Genomic DNA, 22,151 nt, shown 5'->3' on the forward strand with positions numbered 1-22,151 from the left:
ACCCCAGTATCTCTACTTGCACACTTATCTTCTGCACAGCTATCACTCTAGTGTTTAATTGCTATATTGTAATTATTTCGCCACTATGGCCTATTTATTGCCTTACCTCCCTTATACCACCTCATTTGCACACAGTATGTTGACTTTTTCTGTTGTATTATTGACTGTAAGTTTGTTTATTCCATGTGTAACTCTGTGTTGTTGTTTGCGTCGCACTGCTTTGCTTTATCTTGGCCAGGTCGCAGTTGTAAATGAGAACTTGTTCTCAACTAGTCTATCTCGTTAAATAAAGGTGAAATAAAATTTTCAAATGACAAAAATTGGCCCTAATCTATGCATTTCACATGACTGGGGATACAGATATACATCTGTTGGTCACCGATACCTTCAAATAAATGGGCCTCACAATGGGCTTCAGGATCTCATCACAGTATTTCTGTGTATTCAAATTGCCATCGTTAAATGCAATTGTGTTCGTTGTCTGTAGCTTATTCCTGCCCATACCATAACCCCACCATGGGGCACTCTGTTCACAATGATGACATCAGCAAACCGCTCACCCACACGATGCCATACATGTGTTCTATGGTTGTGAGGCCGGTTGGACGTACTGACAAATTCTATAAAACGATGGAGGCGGCTTATGGTAGAGAAATTAACATTACATTCTCCAGCAACAGCTCTGGTGGACATTCCTGCAGTCAGCAAGCCAATTGCACGCTCACTCAAACCTTGAGACATCTGTGGCATTGTGTTTTGTGACAAAACTGCACATTTTAGAGTGGCCTTTTATTGTCCCTAGCACAAGGTGCACCTGTGTAATGATCATGCTGTTTAATCAGCTTCTTGGTATGCCACACCTGTCAAGCGGATGGATTATCTTGGCTAAAGAGAAATGATCACTAACAGGGATGTAAGCAAATTTCAGAGAAATAAGCTCTGAGTTTAGTAGTAGTAGTAGCAGCAGTAGCAGTGGTAGTAGTAGTATTACCTCTGTCTGGCTGCTGCTCACAAACGCCTCGCTGGAGTCGTAGACCATGCTGGCTAACTTCATCTGGCACTTATGCGAGGGACGCCAGTCCACCACAGCCGCAGGCAGCCTCTGAGTCTGGCCATCCATGAAAGGGTTAACACAGAGGGTACAGGTCCCGTTATTGGTCTTCCGCCAGGTGTCCACGTCGATGACATAGGCCTGCTTACGTTCCATGGTGACGATGTCGAAACCCTCGCCCGCCAGGTTGGTACCGGGAGCTGACAGCGCACCCTTGCACTCTGCTGGCCGGCCCGTGGTGCACGAGGACAGGACAGGGGACAGCCACGCTCCCCACAGCCACAGCAGGGCAACCAGAGAAGTCTGTGTGCCTGGAGAGGAGGAGGAGAAGGTAGATATTACATTACATTTCATTCAAGGTAAATTCCAGTGGTAAACTTATTACAAATATCAATGTTTGTCAGATGTTTTCAGACCTCAAAATGTGTCGCTATTTGATTTGTCTAGCGGAAACAGTGTTAATTCCTGGGTACATATGCCCCCGAGACCGGGGTTCGATCCCTGAGTCAACTTCTTCTTTTCCTTCAACTGCTCAACTTTCATCTTTCTCCTTACTCACTTCACCTCTGTAACTATCTCCTTTAAACTATACAATGTGTAGGGTGAGCAGACTCCTGTTCCCCAACAAAGAGGGGAGATAAAAAAGAAAAGAGTTGCTCTCATTTTGGAGACATGCATAGAGAGTAAGTATAGATATATATAGCCTCTTACCTGACATAATATCAATCACAATCTCTTGGTGATGATGATGGGTTTGATGAAGATGATCATGGAACAATGGAGCATTCTGTGTCTGTCTGTCTGTCTGCTGTCTGACTGACTGACTAACTGACTACAGGGAAACAAACAGCAAGATGTCTGTGGGTTCCATCCTGGAGGCGGTGTTTTTAGTTGTGGTCAAGGCTTTGTTTATATAGATGGTTCCTGCAGTTTCCTTTGGTTATGAACCATCACCTGCACCTGCTGTTGTGTGTTTTGGTGTGGGGGTGGGTGTTCACTTATAAGAAAGCCTTTGCAGACATACAGATAATCAATATCTGTGCATGAGTGAATGTTTCATGGCAGCAGAAAAACAAGACTTGACCCAGCAGTTTCCTAAATCTAATTGCACACACTTTTACCTGTCTGCTACTGCTCTCCATAAATAGTCAACCAGGCACCCAATCAAACCGGTACCTGGCACTGCCACTTTACATACAGAGCCATTTGACTGCTTAGGCAGTCATTCTCCCTCAGATTTGTGGATAGGGCTGGGCGATATAGTCAAATCAAACTGAAGAAGAGATAATCACATTTTACTTGCCACATGAGCTGAATACAAAAGGTGTAGACCTTACTGTGAAATGCTTACAAGCCCTTAATTAACCAACAATGCAGTTTTTAAGAAAGACAAGAGTTAAGAAAATATATTTACTAAATAAACTAAAGTAAAAATACATAATTTAAATAACAATAACGAGGCTATATACAGGGGGACCGGTACCGAGTCAATGTGCGGGGGTACAGGTTAGTCGTGGTAATTGAGGTAATATGTACATGTAGGTTGGGGTAAAGGGACTATGCATAGATAATAAACAGCCAGTAGCAGCACCATGAAAAGATGGGGGTCAATGCAAATAGTCCAGGTAGCCATTTGATGAACTTTTCAGCAGTCTTATGGCTTTGGGGTAGAAGCTGATAAGGAGCCTTTTGGACCTGAATGATGAGTCATTCAAAGAATAGACCGTCTGCTACAGTGGTGAGAAGATGGCTTTATGGTGGCGCTGAGCACAGTTGAAACCCTTCCTCTGGTACTCTGTCATGGTGGTTAGAAGTCTTGATAAGCACAGCATCACATGACACTTCCCTCACGATGAACAGGTTTCACTGTGAACAAAGTGCTGGTAAATGGTACACATTGTTACATAGTACTATTGATATTCCTGTTTGCAATTTGTATAATAACTCATTTTTATATGCATTCATCTGTTGCACTCTACTCCTCACTCTCCTCTCCAGCGGTGCCTATACTGTGTAGCATCTATGTTCTGTCTGTGTAATCACACATTGCTCTACCCCTCTCCATCTACTCCAGCTGTCCAGTGGCTCTAGGACAGGAAACATGCAGCCGTTCCCCCGGTCTACATCCAGACTTCTAGCCATGGAGCAGAGCCAGGCATGGCCAGCTGAACCCCGACCAGCACCAGGCCCGGGGACAGGCCCACCTACAGCCTGACCAATGTGATGCCCCAGGCCAAGGAGTTCCTCCAACACAACTGGCTCCCCACCATGCCACAACAACTACTGCCATGGAACCGTCCATGTTATCACCGGCCTCACCACCGCCAGTAACACCATTCGGAGAGGTATCGTTAACCGGGTGGGGGTATGTAGTATCCTTAAAGGCTTCTTAGAATTACGACTCATGAGACTTACGTACGGTTTAGTCTTTAATTGTAACTTAGATTTTACATTATCTTATGCACCTGGCTTAAACTACCTGAAGCTTTCTTAATCATGGTAATATAGGCAGACATAGGAAATAGCTACGGATAGCGGAAAGCAAACCCGTCTTGAGTCAATACTGCCATCTATTGGTAAACATAAATATACCAGGTTACTACATTCCCCCCCTTTAAAGCTAATAACCCAATTTAATTCCTTCCTGAGCTATGCTATATTCTTATTTACATTTTTTCAAAAATGATCTCCTTAAGAATCTGAAAAAGTCTGGCGGACGTCTCTCTCTAATAGAGCGTCTCAGAGGTGGTGTAGCTGGTGCCACCAGATCTTCACCCCTTGATGGTGAAACAAAGTCCTTTTGTGGAGACTTCACAGGAGGAGGTCGTCCCGGACTGGTGGTCTCAGGAAGTTGAGCATTGTTGGTCTCAGGTGGTTTGTCCAACTGCAACTCTGGGGAACGTTCCAATGTCCTGTCCTGCTCGTTTAAGAATTGATCCAGATCTCCGGATGGAACTGGAATTCGAGCTCGGATCTGATCCACGTGTCTCCTTAGTCTTTGTCCACTTCCGATGATCACAGTATAAGATACTGGTCCTGAGCAATCCTCAATGGTAGCTGGAATCCATTTAGGACCAAACCCATAGTTTCTTGTATAGACATCATCTCCAGTTGAGAAACTTCTGAGTTTGGCTCGGGTATCATGATTCCATTTTTGATTCCATTGCTTTTGTTGTATTTTCATTTTCAGGTCTGGTCTGATGAGATCCAAGGTCGACCTTAACCTCCTTGACATCAACATCTCTGCAGGTGACAACCCAGTCGTAGCTTGAGGAGTAATCCTGTAGCTAAACAAGAATCTTGACACCTTTGTTTCAATGCTGGGCCCTTGCATCTTCCTCATCCCCTCCTTCAAGGTCTGAACCGCACGTTCTGCTAATCCGTTTGAAGATGGGTGAAAAGGGGCCGACGTTACATGCTGAATTCCATTTTGTTTCATGAAACTTGTGAATTCAGTGCTTGTAAAACAAGTAGCATTGTCACTAACCAACATTTGAGGCAATCCCATAACACTGAAGCTTTGTCTCAACTTCTCAATCGTAGCGTACGATGTTGACGTGTTCATGGGGTAAACATCCATCCACTTTGACTGAGAATCAATCAGCACAAGGAACATTTTTCCTAGGAAAGGTCCAGCGTAGTCCACATGTAGTCGTGTCCATGGTTTTTCTGGCCATTCCCATGGATGTAATGGTGCGGTGGGTGGTGACTTCCTGTTACTCTGACAATCTTCACACCGGATAACCTCATTTTCCACATCGTGGTCCATCTTTGGCCACCAGACATATGACCTCACTAGGCCTTTCATTCTCGACATACCTGGATGCGACTGATGCAACAACTTCAGTAGCAACACCCGCCCTTGTGGTGGGATAACTACTCTTGAACCCCACAGAACACATCCATCTCGAACACTCAATGCCAAGCGGCGAGTGTAGTAAGGCATGATCTGAGGCTCTGTCACTGTAGGCCATCCTTTCAGGATAAATTCATGCACTTGTGATAACGTCACATCCTTTGAAGTCCATTGCCTGATTTGTGCTGTGTTCACTGGTGCATCATCCAACACGTCGATCATCAAAACCTGGTCATTTTCTTCTTCCTGACTGATGATTTCTGGAACAGGCAGCCTACTCAGAGCATCAGCATTCCCATGGTATCTACCTGGTTTGTAAATGATTCTGTACTCGTAGGCCCTGAGCCACACATTCCAACGTTGAACTCTTGGAGAGACCATTTGTGGTACTGGCTTTTGTTCACGGAACAGCGAGATCAGAGGTTTATGATCCGTCACAATAGTGAATGTTCTCCCGTACAAGTACTTGTGGAATCTCTGTATTCCGAATATGACAGCCAGTCCTTCCTTGTCCAGCTGAGAGTACTTTTTCTCCGCTGGCGACAACGTTCTTGACATGAACCCGATAGGTTTCTCGGCACCATTCTCCATCCGGTGGGATAGCACCGCCCCCACACCATACGATGAGGCATCACACGATAAGATGAGATCTCTGTCTGCTGAGTAGTGCACTAGCACTTCAGCTGATTGCAGTAACACCTTTGACTTTGCAAAAGCTTCTTCCTGTCTTTCTGACCATTTCCAGGCCACATCCTTCCTTAACAGTTGATGTAGAGGAGCTAAGAGGGTAGAGAGGTTCGGGAGGAAGCGATTATAATAATTCAGTAAGCCTAGATAGGCTTTCAGCTCTGTAACGTTTGTCGGAGCTGGAGCTTCCACAACAGCCCTCACTTTAGCTTTGACAGTGTGTACCCCCTTGGCATCCACCTTGTGACCCAGGTACTGCACTTCATCAGCTAACAGTGTACACTTGCTCCTCTTCAGCCGGAGACCGGCGTCCTCCATCCTCCTCAAAACTTCACCTAAGTTTCTGAGATGTTCCTCCTTCGTGACTCCCGTGACAAGAATGTCGTCGAGGTAAACTGCTACCTTGGGTATCCCCTGCAGAATTCCCTCCATAGTTCTTTGGAAGATAGCTGGTGCAGAAGACACCCCGAAAGGTAAGCGTTTATAGGTAAACATCCCTCTGTGGGTGTTTATGGTCAGGTACTTCTGTGAAGCTTTATCCATTAGCACTTGCTGATATGCGTGACTCATGTCCAGTTTTGTAAACTGTTGCCCTCCGGTTAACGTTGAAAGCAAATCCTCCACTTTGGGTATGGGGTACTGCTCCAGAGAAGAAACTCTATTTACAGTCAGCTTATAGTCACCGCATAATCTGATTGAACCATCTGGTTTTAGTATGGGAACAACTGGTGCTGCCCACTCAGAAAACTTGACAGGTACAATTATATCCTCTGCTAAGAGTCTGTCAATTTCCACATCCACTTTAGGCTTCATGGCATATGGAACTGATCTTGGCCTATAGAATCTGGGAGTAGCATCAGCAGCAACATGAATGGTAGCTTGGACCCCTTTTAATGTCCCTAGCTCTTCTTTGAAAACACACTCATGCTTTGAAAGCACCTGCTGTAGTGTCAATGTCTCTGTGGTGACATGTTTGATTTCATCCCAGTTCAATTTTATTTCCTCCAACCACCCTCTTCCTAGTAAACTGGGGCCAGTACCTTCCACTACTAAGAGAGGCAGATTTTTCTTTTGTCCATGATATTCCACTTGAACATCAGCAACTCCAATCACAGTGATCTTCTCCCCTGTGTACGTTTTTAGTTTAATGGGGGTGTCTCTCAGTTTAGGCACTTCAACGGTTTTCCACTTCCTATAGAATTGGGACCTGTTCATCAGAGTGACACTACATCCGGTGTCTAGTTCAAACGGTACCTTCAATCCATTTATTCCCATTTCCACAATGAAAGGCTCCACCTTCTTCATATTCGCCCCCTGTACACTGTACATTGAGAATGCTTGCTCTGCGTCTGCGCACTCACTTTCACTTTCTATCACTTGATTAGAGCGGTAGCTAGAGCGTCTGGAGGTATTCGGTTTTCTGTCCGTCCTCTTTTCTGCAGCCCGTGGCTTTTTTTTATTGCGGCACGCCCTCGCAATGTGGCCTATTATCCCACAGGCATAACACTTTCCGTGTTTGAATTTACAGTCAAACGCTGCGTGTTTGCCTTTGCAACGATAACAGTCTCTATTGGCTGCTGCACCACTGCTTTCTGTTCTTTGAAATTCTACGCGCTCAGCGTTGCTCTCTTTTATTGTATGGCACGCAGTTGCGCCCCTTGTCTGCAAATCCAGTGCATTTCTATTTGCGGACTCCATGGCCTGGGCCAGTTTGAGTGCATTCTCAAACGTGAGATTAGGCTCTGATAACAATCGTATTTGTATCCTGTCATCATTAATCCCACACACCAGCCGATCGCGTAGCATTTGCGATAATGTATTCCCATAGTTACAGTCCAATGCTAGTTTTCTCAACTCAGCCACATATTCCCCCACTGATTCGGTAGGTTTTCTCATGCGTGAATCAAACTTGAATCTTTGTACTATCTCACTGGGTTTGGGGTTGAAGTGATTTTTTAATAGTTCGACTAAATCTATGAATGACTTTTCTCCTGGTTTATCTGGGCTCAACAGGTTTCTCATTAAGCTGTACGTCTGTGCACCGACAACGCTTATGAGTATGGATTTCTGTTTAGCGGCATCAGTTATTTCATTAGCAGCAAAGAAATGTTCCATTATTTCACAGTACTCCTCCCATTCCTGATTTTTAGGATCAAATGGTGGTAGCGAGCCTATTGTTGCCAAAGCCATCTTTTCCGATTGTTTCTCCCCTCACACAGTCAATAATTTGTCCTACCCGTATCCAGGGAATCAAGCCTTCAGAATCTTCCACCGTTCACTTGAGTCTCACCTCCCGCGTCGCACGCCAAACACTCCGTTAACTTCGTGGCAAAGAAAAATCCAACGCAGTTCTCCATAGTTATCCTCATCGCCAAATATGTAGTATCCTTAAAGGCTTCTTAGAATTACGACTCATGAGACTTACGTACGGTTTAGTATTTAATTGTAACTTAGATTTTACATTATCTTATGCACCTGGCTTAAACTACCTGAAGCTTTCTTAATCATGGTAATATAGGCAGACATAGGAAATAGCTACGGATAGCGGAAAGCAAACCCGTCTTGAGTCAATACTGCCATCTATTGGTAAACATAAATATACCAGGTTACTACAGGGTACAATTTTCATTCCCCATAATTTGTTGCTATGCCCAATACACACGTACAGAAATGTCATTGAGGTACATGACACTTGTTTCCCCTTTAAAGGAAGATAAGGGTTTGCTGGAAGGGCTTTCTTTGATTTCCCATCAAGTCATGCCTGAGTACACATGACACCAACACAACCTTACATGGTCATGCAGCAAAACCATATACAAGACCATCTACAGTGGCTTGCGAAAAAATTCACCCCCCTTGGCATTTTTCTTTTTTTTGGAATTCAAATTGATATTTGGTGGGTTTGTATCATTTGATTTACATAACGTGCCTACCACTTTGAAGATGCAAAAAAAATGTGTGAAACAAATAAGAAATAAGACAAAAAAACTGAAATCTTGAGCGTGCATAACTATTCACCCCCCCAAAGTCAATACTTTGTAGAGCCACCTTTTGCAGCAATTACAGCTGCAAGTCTCTTGGGGTATGTCTCTATAAGCTTGGCACATATAGCCACTGGGATTTTTTGCCCATTCTTCAAGGCAAAACTGCTCCCTCTCCTTCAAGTTGGATGGGTTCCGCTGGTGTACAGCAATCTTTAAGTCACACCACGGATTCTCAATTGGATTGAGGTCTGTGCTTTGACTATGCCATTTCAAGACATTTAAAACCACTCAAGTGTTGCTTTAGCAGTATGCTTAGGGTCATTGTCCTGCTGGAAGGTGAACCTCCATCCCAGTCTCAAATCTCTGGAAGACTGAAACAGGTTTCCCTCAAGAATTTCCCTGTATTTAGCGGCATCCATCATTCCTTCAATTCTGACCAGTATCCGAGTCCCTGCCAATGAAAAACATCCCCACAGTATGATGCTGCCACCACCATGCTTCACTGTGGGGATGATGTTCTCGGTGTGATGAGAGGTGTTGGGTTTGCACCATACATAGCGTTTTCCTTGATGGCTAAAAAGCTCAATTTTAGTGTCATCTGACCAGAGTACCTTCTTCCATATGTTTGGGGAGTCTCCCACATGCCTTTTGGCGAACACCAATTGTGTTTGCTTATTATTTTCTTAATTTCTTTTTCTTAAAGCCCAGCTCTGTGGAGTGTATGGCTTAAAGTGGTCCTATGGACAGATACTCCAATCTCCGCTGTGGAGCTTTGCAGCTCCTTCAGGGTTATCTTTGGTCTCTTTGTTGCCTCTCTGATTAATGCCCTCCTTGCCTGGCCGGAGAGTTTTGCTGGGCGGCCCTCTCATGGCAGGTTTGTTGTGGTGCCATATTCTTTCCATTTTCTAATAATGGAATTAATGGTGTTCCGTGGGATGTTCAAAGTTTCTGATATGTTTTTATAACCCAACCCTGATCAGTAGTTCTCCACAACTTTGTCCCTGACCTGTTTGGAGAGCTCCTTGGTCTTCATGGTTCCCCTTGTTTAGTGGTGATGCAGACTCCGGGGCCTTTCAGAACAGGTGTATATATACTGAGATCATGGGATAGATCATGTGACACTAAGATTGCACACAGGTGGACTTTATTTAACTAATTATGTGACTTCTGAAGGTTATTGGTTCCACCATATATTATTTAGGGGCTTCATAGCAAAGGGGGTGAATACATATGCACGCACCACTTTTGTTTTATTTTTATTTTTATTTTTTTAAACAAGGGATTTTTTCATTTCACTTCACCAATTTGGACTATTTTGTGTATGTCCATTACAAGAAATCCAAATAAAAATATATTTCAATTACAGGTTGTAATCCAACAAAATAGAAAAACGACAAGGGGGATGAATACTTTTGCAAGGCACTGTATGAGTCTAGCCACCACAGCCTTCCAGGAAGAGACTGAAACCTATCACATATGATATGACATATGAACTAACAGCACACATCCTGACAAGTGACAGGAACCGCTTGTTCTAAAGTGACCAAACAGTCACCTGTCAATCAGTCTGTTTTCAGTCTTTAGAGGTTTCAGTCCAGCCAAGTTAATTCACTTCCTTCAACCACCAATGGAACCAATGGAAAAACCCATCAGGGTTTGGGAATAGCCTACCCTGGTTCCAGATCTTGTGCTGTATTGCCAACTTCTATAGTTGTTGTCATGACAAAGTCCATAGCCATTGGCTATATAGCACAAATACATCTGGGACCAGGCTAGCAATGACAATTGGGCTAAAAGGTGCATGGCTTTGCATACTGAGCCCAGATTAGGGAGAGCTAACGCTGAGACACAGGTGTACCTCTCCTTCAGAGCTGCCGACACAAAGATTTCAGTGACACAGATAGGTACTAAGACGGACGGAAAGACAGACAGACAGATAGTAACAGAGAGAGAGACATGCACAGGAACGCAAAGGACATATCACCTCATTGAAGCTCTTCAGACTCACACACAGACTTCTCCTTTCCTTCCATTGGGACAGCTTAACTCCATTTCTACATCGTGACCTTGTAGCTGAAGTCATCATGGCCCTACTCTGGGCACAGGCCTTACTACTGGTCACCATGGCAATGACATATGGTGTTCAGGGGACGGTGGAGAAGGAGTTGCTGTACATGGAGACGCCCTCCGTGGGCCTAGAGGACCACTCGCTCCAGAAGATCTGCCAACTCTACAACAACAAACCACACTTGTTGGCTGACAACGTCCCCATTTACTCAGCCTACACCTTCAAGTGCTCTGACTGGGAGAAGAGGGTGGACATGCCCTGGATGTACGAGCCACAGGTTACCTGGTGACATTTCAAGTCATTGGTTACATCCCTAATGCACCTTATTCCCTTTTTAGTGCACTACTTTTGACCAGGGCCCATCAGTCCAATGTATTTTTCCATACTGATTGGCTTTCACTGCTAGACTGCTTATTTATGTTTTTCTTAATGTATGTTTTTTTTCTATAGCTTTTGAATTTGAATGTATGTGGTGCTAACTCAATAAAATTACATGTAATTTCATGGGCAAATGCACCTAATTTCATGGGTTTATATTTGACTGATCTTAAACTGCATGCCATAAAGTCTCCTTCAAACGTGTTTGAAGAAGTAGCATATTCATTCATCTCCATATCAATATCCATAACAATCACACTTTATATCCAACATTCATTATCTCATATTGCCTCTGTTTGTTTCCCACCCAGCTGTTCACCGTCTCTGACACTGGCGAGATGCAGGCATCCCGCATGGCTACATGCACAGGAACTTTGAGGATGACCAGGCCGTGCTGGAAAACTACACCAATGCCAAACTTTACAAACCACCTCAACCCTGACGACCACCAGGCTGACCCAGACGACAAGGCCTCCACCTAAACACTGACCAACGTGGTGCCTCAGGTCCGCCATTTTGTTTTTCTTGAAGACAACATCACATTTGTATTGAACAAAATAAGATTTCTCAAAAGTGGGATAATGTACTGAGATACTTTACTAATACTTTTTTTTTAAAGCAATAAAATACAACGTCCAGTCATAAAGCATTTTATACCAAATAAATAAAATAGCAACACCAGTGGTTAGAATGACGTCCTAAACCCTAACAACCAATAAACATGCACACGTATGATGTGGCACTGTCTTTCAAGTCTGAGAATTCAGCGCCGGCACCTGGAGGGAACAGGAGCACGTCATCCACAAGCGCCTCAACAACTACTGCCGTGGCACCGCCTACGTTATCACCGGAATTACCACCTCGGAGAACATGATCTGGCGCCATAACATAACAAAAGGGACGATAAACTGGGGGGAAGGTTTGCGGGACTCCACCCGGAGGGGCAGATCCCGGGTGGACAGCCATACCCTCTGCCTGAGACGATACCGGGGAGCAGGGGTCCGGTGGCTGTCCGCTTGTCCTCGATACCTGGAGGTGGTCTTGAGAAGAGACGACCGGGCTCTCTTCCAGGTACGACGACAGCGGCGGACAAACATCTGGGCAGAAGTTATGCTGACCTCTTCCTCTTGCTCAGGGAAGAGCGGGGGCTGATAACCCAGAGAACACTCAAAGGCCGAGAGCCCCGTGGCAGAGCAAGGAAGGGTGTTGCAGGCGTATTTGACCAACACTAGTTGCTGGCTCCAGGTGGTGGGGTTGGTGGAGACTTGCCGTTGGACTGGGGGTGGGACTCGGAGGACAGGCTGGCCAACGAACCAATGAGTGTGTAGAACCGGGATGAGAACTGAGGACCCCGGTCGGAGACCATGTCCACTGGGAGTCCATGGATTCGGAAGATGTGTCGCACCATGAGCTGGGCCGTCTCTTTGGCAGAGGGTAGCTTGGGGAGAGGAAGGAAGTGGTCGGCTTTTGGAAACCGGTTCGGATCTGCGCACAGATCGTGCATGCGGTGACGAATGCGGAGATGTCAGGAACCATGGTAGACTCCAAAAGCGTTGTCGCACAAATGCCAGGGTCTGACGGGAGCCCGGGTGGCAGGCAAGCCTGGAGGAGTGGGCCCACTCCAGGACCGAGGAGCGGGCCACGTCAGAAACAAACATCCGGTTTTCTGGGCCCCCCCCCCCGGGGTTAAGCTGGGAACGCTGCACCTCACAAACCTGCTTCCCTATTCCCCAGCTGAGTGCCGTTGCCAAGCACGAGGTGGGAAGGATGACCTCGGGATCCGGAGTTGTAGCCGTGGGGCTATAGCGACGTGTCAGTGCATCCGGCTTGACATTATTGGTCCCGGTCGGTGTGAGAGGGAGAAGTTGAACTGGTTGAAAAGCAGAGCCCATCTAGTTTGCCTGGAATTGAGACGCTTGGCGGTGTGGAGACATTCCAGGTTTGACAGGTGAATGTGAACGTCTTTAAACAAAGTAGGCTACACCATCTGTTGTAAATATTAATATTTAATGTATTTAATGATTATATACTTAGAGAAAAATGACTTCCATTGAATACAACACAAAAGCAGCACATTGATTTTCAAGTGAGGGTCAATGAATTGATATACTGGACTTCCAGCTGAATGTATCAAATCAAGTAGCTTTTTATTGCAGTGGAGCACAAACAACATGGCACAGTCATGAGAGAATGAAAACAAAAGTCAAGTTTAATGCAATACATTTCATGTTGTAATTGTACATGGCCTCTATCAAATAAACATACTAAAATTCAAAATAAACCATTACCTTCAGAAATACATATACTTTGGATGTTTTTGTTGATGATTTCTTGTTCAGAACAATAGGTTAGAAATGGTATGCATTAAGGTTAAACAGGCCAGGCTAAGGTTTATAGTGCATAGCATAGCGGTTTTGAGAGCAGGGACAAGTGATGTGACAACAAACAACATGGCACAGTTAATGCATGATATTTCATGTGGTAATTGTACATGGCCCCTGTCAAATAAACATAAAAACATGTATATAAACCAATACCTTCAGAAATACACAGTACTTTGGATGTTTTTGTTGATGATTGTCATTTTTTTTACCAAAGTAAAATGATTTATGGTTCAGAACAATAGGTTAGAAATGGTATGGCTTAAAGTTAGATAGGCCAGGATAAGGTTTATAATGCATAGCATAGCGGTTTTGATCACAGCTCACTGAGAGCAAGGATATAAGGGTAACCATTATCCCTCACATGCGATGTGAGATTCATGTGGTTTTTTCGTGACCATTAGCCTTCTGCTTAACCATAAAAGCCAGGGGGTCTCCTAGGGGCCGGCCCGTCCGGATGTGAGCCAGCAGATCCTGGGTCATGTTGAGGGAGTTGCGGGAGGTGTAGAGGTCAGAGAGGTCAGAGTTCATCCCAGAGGGGACATACTCCCCACAGGTGGAGCCCCCAAGTCCTGGGGCACAGTCAACATTGTAAGCGTAGTACAGGTTGCCATGATTCATGGGACACATGTTGTTGTGATGACCCACTACGATTGGCTGGAAACTGCACTTCCCTAGGAGGTCGTTCCAAGACGTGTACCAGTTTTTGTCTTCATCGTACACTTCAAACTTCAGCTCGCTGGCCAGGGAGAGCTTGATGAATCCGAAGTCGAAGAATGAGTTCCATTCAGGGTTGTTGTTGTTGTGGATCACCTTGGTCTGCATAGGTTTGTCATCCATGAACACCTTGACGGATCAAACCAAATCAAACTTTATTTAAGGCTACTGTATGTTATTAGAAAAAACAACAAAACGGGACCCCCGCCACTTGTTTTGGTATACACACTACAAGGTCAAAAGTATGTGAACACCTGCTCATTGAACATCTCATTCCAAAATCATGGACATTAATATGCTGCTATAACAGCCTCCAGCCTTCTGGGGAGGCTTTCCACTAGATGTTATAGCATTGCTGTTCCTGTCGCAGTGTCGCAGTGTCGCAGTTGGCGATCCCATTCATCCCAAAGGTGTTCGATGTGGTTGAGGTCAGGGCTCTGTGTAGGCCAGTCAAGTTCTTCCACACCGATCTCGACAAACCCTTTCTGTGTGGACCTCGCTCTACTGCCAATGTTTGTCTATGGAGATTGCATGGCTCTGCGCTCTATTTTATACACCTGTCAGCAAGGGGTGTGAATGAAATAGCCAGATCCATTCATTTGAAAGGGTGTCCACATACTTTTGTGTAGCTGAGGAATGGGGCTACGGAAATGTAAAATCCTAGACTTTAACATTAAAGTCCACTGAAGAACAAACTTCATAGTAAGTTAAAATAGTAAAATAAAATAGGTAATACCTTGACGAAGCCGTCGGTCTCGGACGTGGTGTCCCCCCAGAGGCCACTGGCATACTTCACAGTGACGGTAATGTGGGCCAGGCCCTTCTCCTGCGGGCAGCACTGGCTGGTCATCTCCTTGCTGGGCTGGCACACACACTGGCAGGAGTCGTGGGCACTGGAGCTGGAGCCTCCCTTGCACTTCCCAGAGCAGCGCTTGACCAGAGCGTGTTCCAGGATGTAGTCCTCCAAAGCCTTCTTCAGCCCAGCCCGCTTCCTGGCCTGCTTCTCCAATAGGTGGAGGGGCTGGAGGGAGTAGTTGATGACGTCAGGGATGGTCTTCAGGCTGCTCGACCAATCAGCGAAGGCCTTGGAGTTTTTACTTGGTCTCTGTGTTGAGTTCAGCTGATCCGGTACTGGTGGCGACGGAGGCCTCAGCCTCAAGACAGTCCTTGACCTGGATTGTTATATTGTTTTTTTAACGTAATGTACATTTTCTTTAAATAATTAAATAAAAATACATAGATAAATACATTTACTAATATATTTTGATTAAAAAGTACTTCACCTCGTTCTCATTGTAGCCACTCAGGGCCGCCTGGCACACTCGCAGGGAGGTCACGCTCTTCACCCGCCCCCCCAGGAGAACCTTCTTGATGAAGTGGGTGCCAAAGTTGTCAAGAAAACGTCTGTAGTCAACCTTGGTCTGGTCAGTGTAGAGGGGGGGCAGGAGGCTCAGGGAGCGAGAGAACTCAGGGTGCAGGGGAGGGTCATCTAGCAGGCGGTAACTGAGAAAGAAACACACAAGATGGAGAGTTTATAGCCTGTAGAGAGCAGTGTTGGTTCTATAAAGTTAAACGTCTACAATACAAGTGATTTTATATTTATAAGGTATATCACCTGTAATAAGAGCAGTGTATATCCTGTTTGATGAAGCTGTACTTGTCCTTCTTCGACTGACTCATCACCGTTTTGGCAGCTCTGGAGTGGGTGCCCCCCACCATGACCGACCCCTTAGCCTGGGGGGTCATAACGTCCAGACCAATCTTCCAGCTGACATCTACCTACACATGGTGGTGGATAAGGTGAGTTTACCCACATAAAGCACTTTGAGTTTTGGGAAAAGCGCTATATTTAAATATATATTGAATCAGTTATTCTTATTTATATTACTATTATACTTATGATTATTATTATAAAGCTCTCTCTCTCTATATATATATATTATACAGAACAAAAATATGAATGCAACATGTAACACTTTCAAAGAATTTACTCAGTTACAGTTCATGTGAGGAAATCTGTCAATTTAAATAAATGTATTAGGCCCTAATCTATGGATTTCACATGACTGGGAATACAGATATGCATCTCTTGGTCACAGAAACCTTTTTTAAAAATGGGCTTCACAATGGGCTTCATTGTGAATTTTTCAGTACATATGTGGCAATCATTTATTTCAGAAGGAGCCAGCAAAACTAGTGCACTCTGTGTGCTCCGGGTCATTAGACACCATTAAACATGCACCTCTCTGGGGTGTGGACACGACTGGCTTTTCCTGTAACTGTGTTATGGCCAACTATGTACTGTTGCTATGGTTAAACCTCTTGGGTCTTTTCCAGAACAGGGATGTCCCTTTCAGAGGAGTTAGCAGCATGACATGCATTGTTATTCCTGTAAAGTGCCAAGGATTGTTACTATGGGCCTACATGCATGAACCTGGCTTAAGGCGAGTGCAGGTCTATTTGTGTCTATTTCTGTGGCTCTACGGTTTCCATGCATTAATTTTAAACCAATAAGATAACGGTGGCTAAATGCCTGAGGGGATGAGCCATTAAGAGGAGTTACTGTGAGTGTGACGAAAGGAGGACAAATATATAAAATGTGTGTGCCAAGACTGGAAGGCAGTTGTATTCATGAACCAGCTTGGCTTTTGTTAAGTGGTAATGAAAGTCTGTTTGAACTCACATGCTCAGGTATTTGTGAAATATGACTGACCAAATTGTTCCACGACAGCTTCAGGATCTCTGCACGGTATTTCTGTGTATTGAAATTTCCATCGATAAAATGCAATTGTGTTCGTTGTCTGTAGCTTATGTCTGCCCATACCATAACCCCACCACCACCATGGGGCACTCTGTTCACAAAGTTGACATTAGCAAACCGCTCGCCCACATATTTGTTCTGTGTTTGGAAAGCTGGTTGGACGTACTGACAAATTCTATAAAACGACAGAGGCCGCTTATGGTAGAGAAATTAACATTAAATTCTCTGGCAACAGCTCTGGTGGACATTCCTTCAGTCAGCATGCCAATTCCACGCTCTCTCAAACCTTGAGACATCTGCGGCATTCTGTTGTGTGACAAAACTGCACATTTAGAGTGGCCTTTTACTGTCCCCAGCACAATCAGCTCATTGATATGACACACCTGTCAAGTGGATGGATTATTTTGGCAAATGAGAAATGGTCACTAACAGGGATGTAAACAAATTTGTTTGCAAAATGTTCGAGAAATACGCGTTTTATGCGTATGGAACATGTCTGGTATCTTTTATTTCAGCTCATGAAACCAACACCTGACATGTTGAGTTGAGTAGTATTACCTCTGTCTGGCTGCTGCTCACAAACTCCTCGCTAGAGTCGTAGACCATGCTGGCTAACTTCATCTGGCACTTATGCGAGGGACGCCAGTCCACCACAGCCGCAGGCAGCCTCTGAGTCTGGCCATCCATGAAAGGGTTAACACAGAGGGTACAGGTCCCGTTATTGGTCTTCCTCCAGGTGTCCACGTCGATGACATAGGCCTGCTTACGTTCCATGGTGACGACGTCGAAACCCTCGCCCGCCAGGTTGGTACCGGGAGCTGACAGCGCAGCCTTGCACTCTGCTGGCCGGCCCGTGGTGCACGAGGACAGGACAGGGGACAGCCACGCTCCCCACAGCCACAGCAGGGCAACCAGAGAAGTCTGTGTGCCTGGAGAGGAGGAGGAGAAGTTAGATATTACATTACATTTCATTCAAGGTCAATTCAAATGGTAAACTTAACGGGATATTACATTCCAATATCAATGTTTGTCAGATGTTTTCAGAACTCAAAATGTGTCTAATGTTAAGATATTGTGGCATAATTTGATTTGTCTGGCGGAAAAACACTTAATTCCAGGATACATATGCACGTGTGGGAGACAGGGGTTCGATCCCTGAGTCAACTGCACAACTCTCATCTTTCTCCTTACTCACTTCACCTCTGTAACTATCTCCATTAAACTATACAATGTGTAGGGTGAGCAGACTCCTGTTCCCCAACAAAGAGGGGAGATAAAAAAGAAAAGAGTTGCTCTCCTTTTGGAGACATACATAGAGAGTAAGTATAGATATATATAGCCTCTTACCTGACATAATATCAATCACAATCTCTTGGTGATGATGATGGGTTTGATGAAGATGATCATGGAACAATGGAGCATTCTGTGTGTGACTGACTAACTGACTACAGGGAAACAAACAGCAAGATGTCTGTGGATTCCATCCTGGAGGCGGTGTTGTTAATTGTGGTCAAGGCTTTGCTTATATAGATGGTTCCTGCAGTTTCCTTTGGTTATGAACCACCACATGCTGTTGCTATGTGTGTTTTGGTGTGGGGGTGGGTGTTCACTTATAAGAAAGCCTTTGCAGACATACAGATAATTAATATCTGTGCATGAGTGAATGTCTCATGGCAGCAGAAAAACAAGACTTGACCCAGCAGTTTCCTAACTCTAATTGCACACACTTTTACCTGTCTGCTACTGCTCTCCATAAATAGTCAACCAGGCACCCAATCAAACCGATCCCTGGCACTGCCACTTTACATACAGAGCCATTTGACTGCTTAGGCAGTCATTCTCCCTCAGATTTGTGGATAGGGCTGGGCGATATGGTCAAATCAAACTGAAGAAGAGATAATCAAATCACATTTTAGTTGTCACATGTGCCGAATACAAAAGGTGTAGACCTTACCGTGAAATAATAACCTGCCCAGGGACTGAGGTTGAAAATTAGCCGGCTGGCTTAAACCGGCACTTTTACTGAAACGTTGATTAATGTGCACTGTCCCTGTAAAAATAAAAATAAACTCAACTCAAATGCTTACAAGCCCTTAACCAACAACGCAGTTTTAAGAAAGATAAGAGTTAAGAAAATATTTACTAAATAAACTAAAGTAAAAAAATACATAAATAAAATAACAATAACGAGGCTATATACAGTAACGAGTCAATGTGCGGGGGTACAGGTTAGTCGTGGTAATTGAGGTAATATGTACATGTAGGTTGGGGTAAAGGGACTATGCATAGATAATAAACAGCCAGTAGCAGCACCATGAAAAGATGGGGGTCAATACAAATAGTCCAGGTAGCCATTTGATGAACTTTTCAGCAGTCTTATGGCTTTGGGGTAGAAGCTGATAAGGAGCCTTTTGGACCTGAATGATGAGTCCTTCAAAGAATAGACCGTCTGCTACAGTGTTGAGAAGAGGGCTTTATGGTGGCGCTGAGCACAGTTGAAACCCTTCCTCTGGTACTCTGGCTTGGTGGTTAGATGTCTTGATAAGCACAGCATCACATGACACTTCCCTCATGATGAACAGGTTTCACTGTGAACAAAGTGCTGGTAAATGGTACACATTGTTACATAGTACTATTGATATTCCTGTTTGCAATTTGTATAATAACTCATTTTTATATGCATTCATCTGTTGCACTCTACTCCTCACTCTCTCTCTCTCCTCTCCAGCGGTGCCTATACTGTGTAGCATCTATGTTCTGTCTGTGTAATCACACATTGCTCTACCCCTCTCTATCTACTCCAGCTGTCCAGTGGCTCTAGGACAGGAAACATGCAGCTGTTCCCCCGGTCTACATCCAGACTTCTAGCCATGGAGCAGAGCCAGGCATGGCCAGCTGAACCCCGACCAGCACCAGGCCCGGGGACAGGCCCACCTACAGCCTGACCAATGTGATGCCCCAGGCCAAGGAGTTCCTCCAACACAACTGGCTCCCCACCACGCCGCAACAACTACTGCCATGGAACGGTCTATGTTATCACCGGCCTCACCACCGCCAGTAACACCATTCGGAGAGGTATCGTTTAACGGGTGGGGGTACAATTTTCATTCCCAAAATTTGTTGCTATGCCCAATACACACGTACAGAAATGTCATTGAGGTACATGACACTTGTTTCCCCTTTAAAGGAAGATAAGGGTTTGCTGGAAGGGCTTTCTTTGATTTCCCATCAAGTCATGCCTGAGTACACATGACACCAACACAACCTTACATGGTCATGCAGCAAAACCATATACAAGACCATCTACAGTGGCTTGCGAAAAAATTCACCCCCCTTGGCATTTTTCTTTTTTTTGGAATTCAAATTGATATTTGGTGGGTTTGTATCATTTGATTTACACAACGTGCCTACCACTTTGAAGATGCAAAAAAAATGTTTGAAACAAATAAGGAATAAGACAAAAAAACTGAAATCTTGAGCGTGCATAACTATTCACCCCCCCAAAGTCAATACTTTGTAGAGCCACCTTTTGCAGCAATTACAGCTGCAAGTCTCTTGGGGTATGTCTCTATAAGCTTGGCACATATAGCCACTGGGATTTTTTGCCCATTCTTCAAGGCAAAACTGCTCCCTCTCCTTCAAGTTGGATGGGTTCCGCTGGTGTACAGCAATCTTTAAGTCACACCACGGATTCTCAATTGGATTGAGGTCTGTGCTTTGACTATGCCATTTCAAGACATTTAAAACCACTCAAGTGTTGCTTTAGCAGTATGCTTAGGGTCATTGTCCTGCTGGAAGGTGAACCTCCATCCCAGTCTCAAATCTCTGGAAGACTGAAACAGGTTTCCCTCAAGAATTTCCCTGTATTTAGCGGCATCCATCATTCCTTCATTTCTGACCAGTATCCGAGTCCCTGCCAATGAAAAACATCCCCACAGCATGATGCTGCCACCACCATGCTTCACTGTGGGGATGATGTTCTCGGTGTGATGAGAGGTGTTGGGTTTGCGCCATACATAGCATTTTCCTTGATGGCTAAAAAGCTCAATTTTAGTCTCATCTGACCAGAGTACCTTCTTCCATATGTTTGGGGAGTCTCCCACATGCCTTTTGGCGAACACCAATTGTGTTTGCTTATTATTTTCTTAATTTTTTTTTCTTAAAACCCAGCTCTGTGGAGTGTATGGCTTAAAGTGGTCCTATGGACAGATACTCCAATCTCCGCTGTGGAGCTTTGCAGCTCCTTCAGGGTTATCTTTGGTCTCTTTGTTGCCTCTCTGATTAATGCACACCTTGCCTGGCCGGAGAGTTTTGCTGGGCGGCCCTCTCATGGCAGGTTTGTTGTGGTGCCATATTCTTTCCATTTTCTAATAATGGAATTAATGGTGTTCCATGGGATGTTCAAAGTTTCTGATATTTTTTTATAACCCAACCCTGATCAGTAGTTCTCCACAACTTTGTCCCTGACCTGTTTGGAGAGCTCCTTGGTCTTCATGGTTCCCCTTGTTTAGTGGTGATGCAGACTCCGGGGCCTTTCAGAACAGGTGTATATATACTGAGATCATGGGATAGATCATGTGACACTTAGATTGCACACAGGTGGACTTTATTTAACTAATTATGTGACTTCTGAAGGTTTTTGGTTCCACCATATATTATTTAGGGGCTTCATAGCAAAGGGGTGAATACATATGCACGCACCACTTTTGTTTTATTTATTTTTTATTTTTTTGAAACAAGGGATTTTTTCATTTCACTTCACCAATTTGGACTATTTTGTGTATGTCCATTACAAGAAATCCAAATAAAAATATATTTCAATTACAGGTTGTAATCCAACAAAGTAGGAAAAACGCCAAGGGGGATGAATACTTTTGCAAGGCACTGTTTGAGTCTAGCCACCACAGCCTTCCAGGAAGAGACTGAAACCTATCACATATGATATGACATATGAACTAACAGCACACATCCTGACAAGTGACAGGAACCGCTTGTTCTAAAGTGACCAAACAGTCGCCTGTCAATCAGTCTGTTTTTCATCTTTAGAGGTTTCAGTCCAGCCGAGTTAATTCACTTCCTTCAACCACCAATGGAACCAATGGAAAAACCCATCAGGGATTGGGAATAGCCTACCCTGGTTCCAGATCTTGTGCTGTATTGCCAACTTCTATAGTTGTTGTCATGACAAAGTCCATAGCCATTGGCTATATAGCACAAATACTGTACATCTGGGACCAGGCTAGCAATGACAATTGGGGTAAAAGGTGC

General features: G+C 44.5%; 1 protein-coding gene and 2 pseudogenes across 1 annotated transcript in view; 1 reads left to right on the plus strand and 2 right to left on the minus strand.

The window, feature by feature from the left end:
* Positions 1-1,871, minus strand: part of LOC139561067 (perforin-1-like) — a 13,560-nt gene extending 11,689 nt beyond the window's left edge. The window contains exons 1-2 of the mRNA XM_071377888.1: positions 1,763-1,871; positions 992-1,362 (exon numbers count right to left, since the gene is read on the minus strand). Of these exons, the coding sequence (XP_071233989.1) occupies positions 992-1,362; positions 1,763-1,769 (378 nt within the window). The 5' untranslated portion in view covers positions 1,770-1,871. The remainder of the gene's footprint in view (positions 1-991; positions 1,363-1,762) is intronic.
* Positions 1,872-10,662: 8,791 nt separating this feature from the next.
* On the plus strand, positions 10,663-12,245 carry LOC139561041 (uncharacterized; annotated as a pseudogene).
* A 901-nt stretch (positions 12,246-13,146) lies between these two features.
* Positions 13,147-18,350, minus strand: LOC139561699 (perforin-1-like; annotated as a pseudogene).
* Between the last annotated feature and the right edge of the window lie 3,801 nt (positions 18,351-22,151).

Source organism: Salvelinus alpinus, chromosome 31 (genome assembly GCF_045679555.1).
Source record: "Salvelinus alpinus chromosome 31, SLU_Salpinus.1, whole genome shotgun sequence".
NCBI classification, from domain to species: domain Eukaryota; kingdom Metazoa; phylum Chordata; class Actinopteri; order Salmoniformes; family Salmonidae; genus Salvelinus; species Salvelinus alpinus.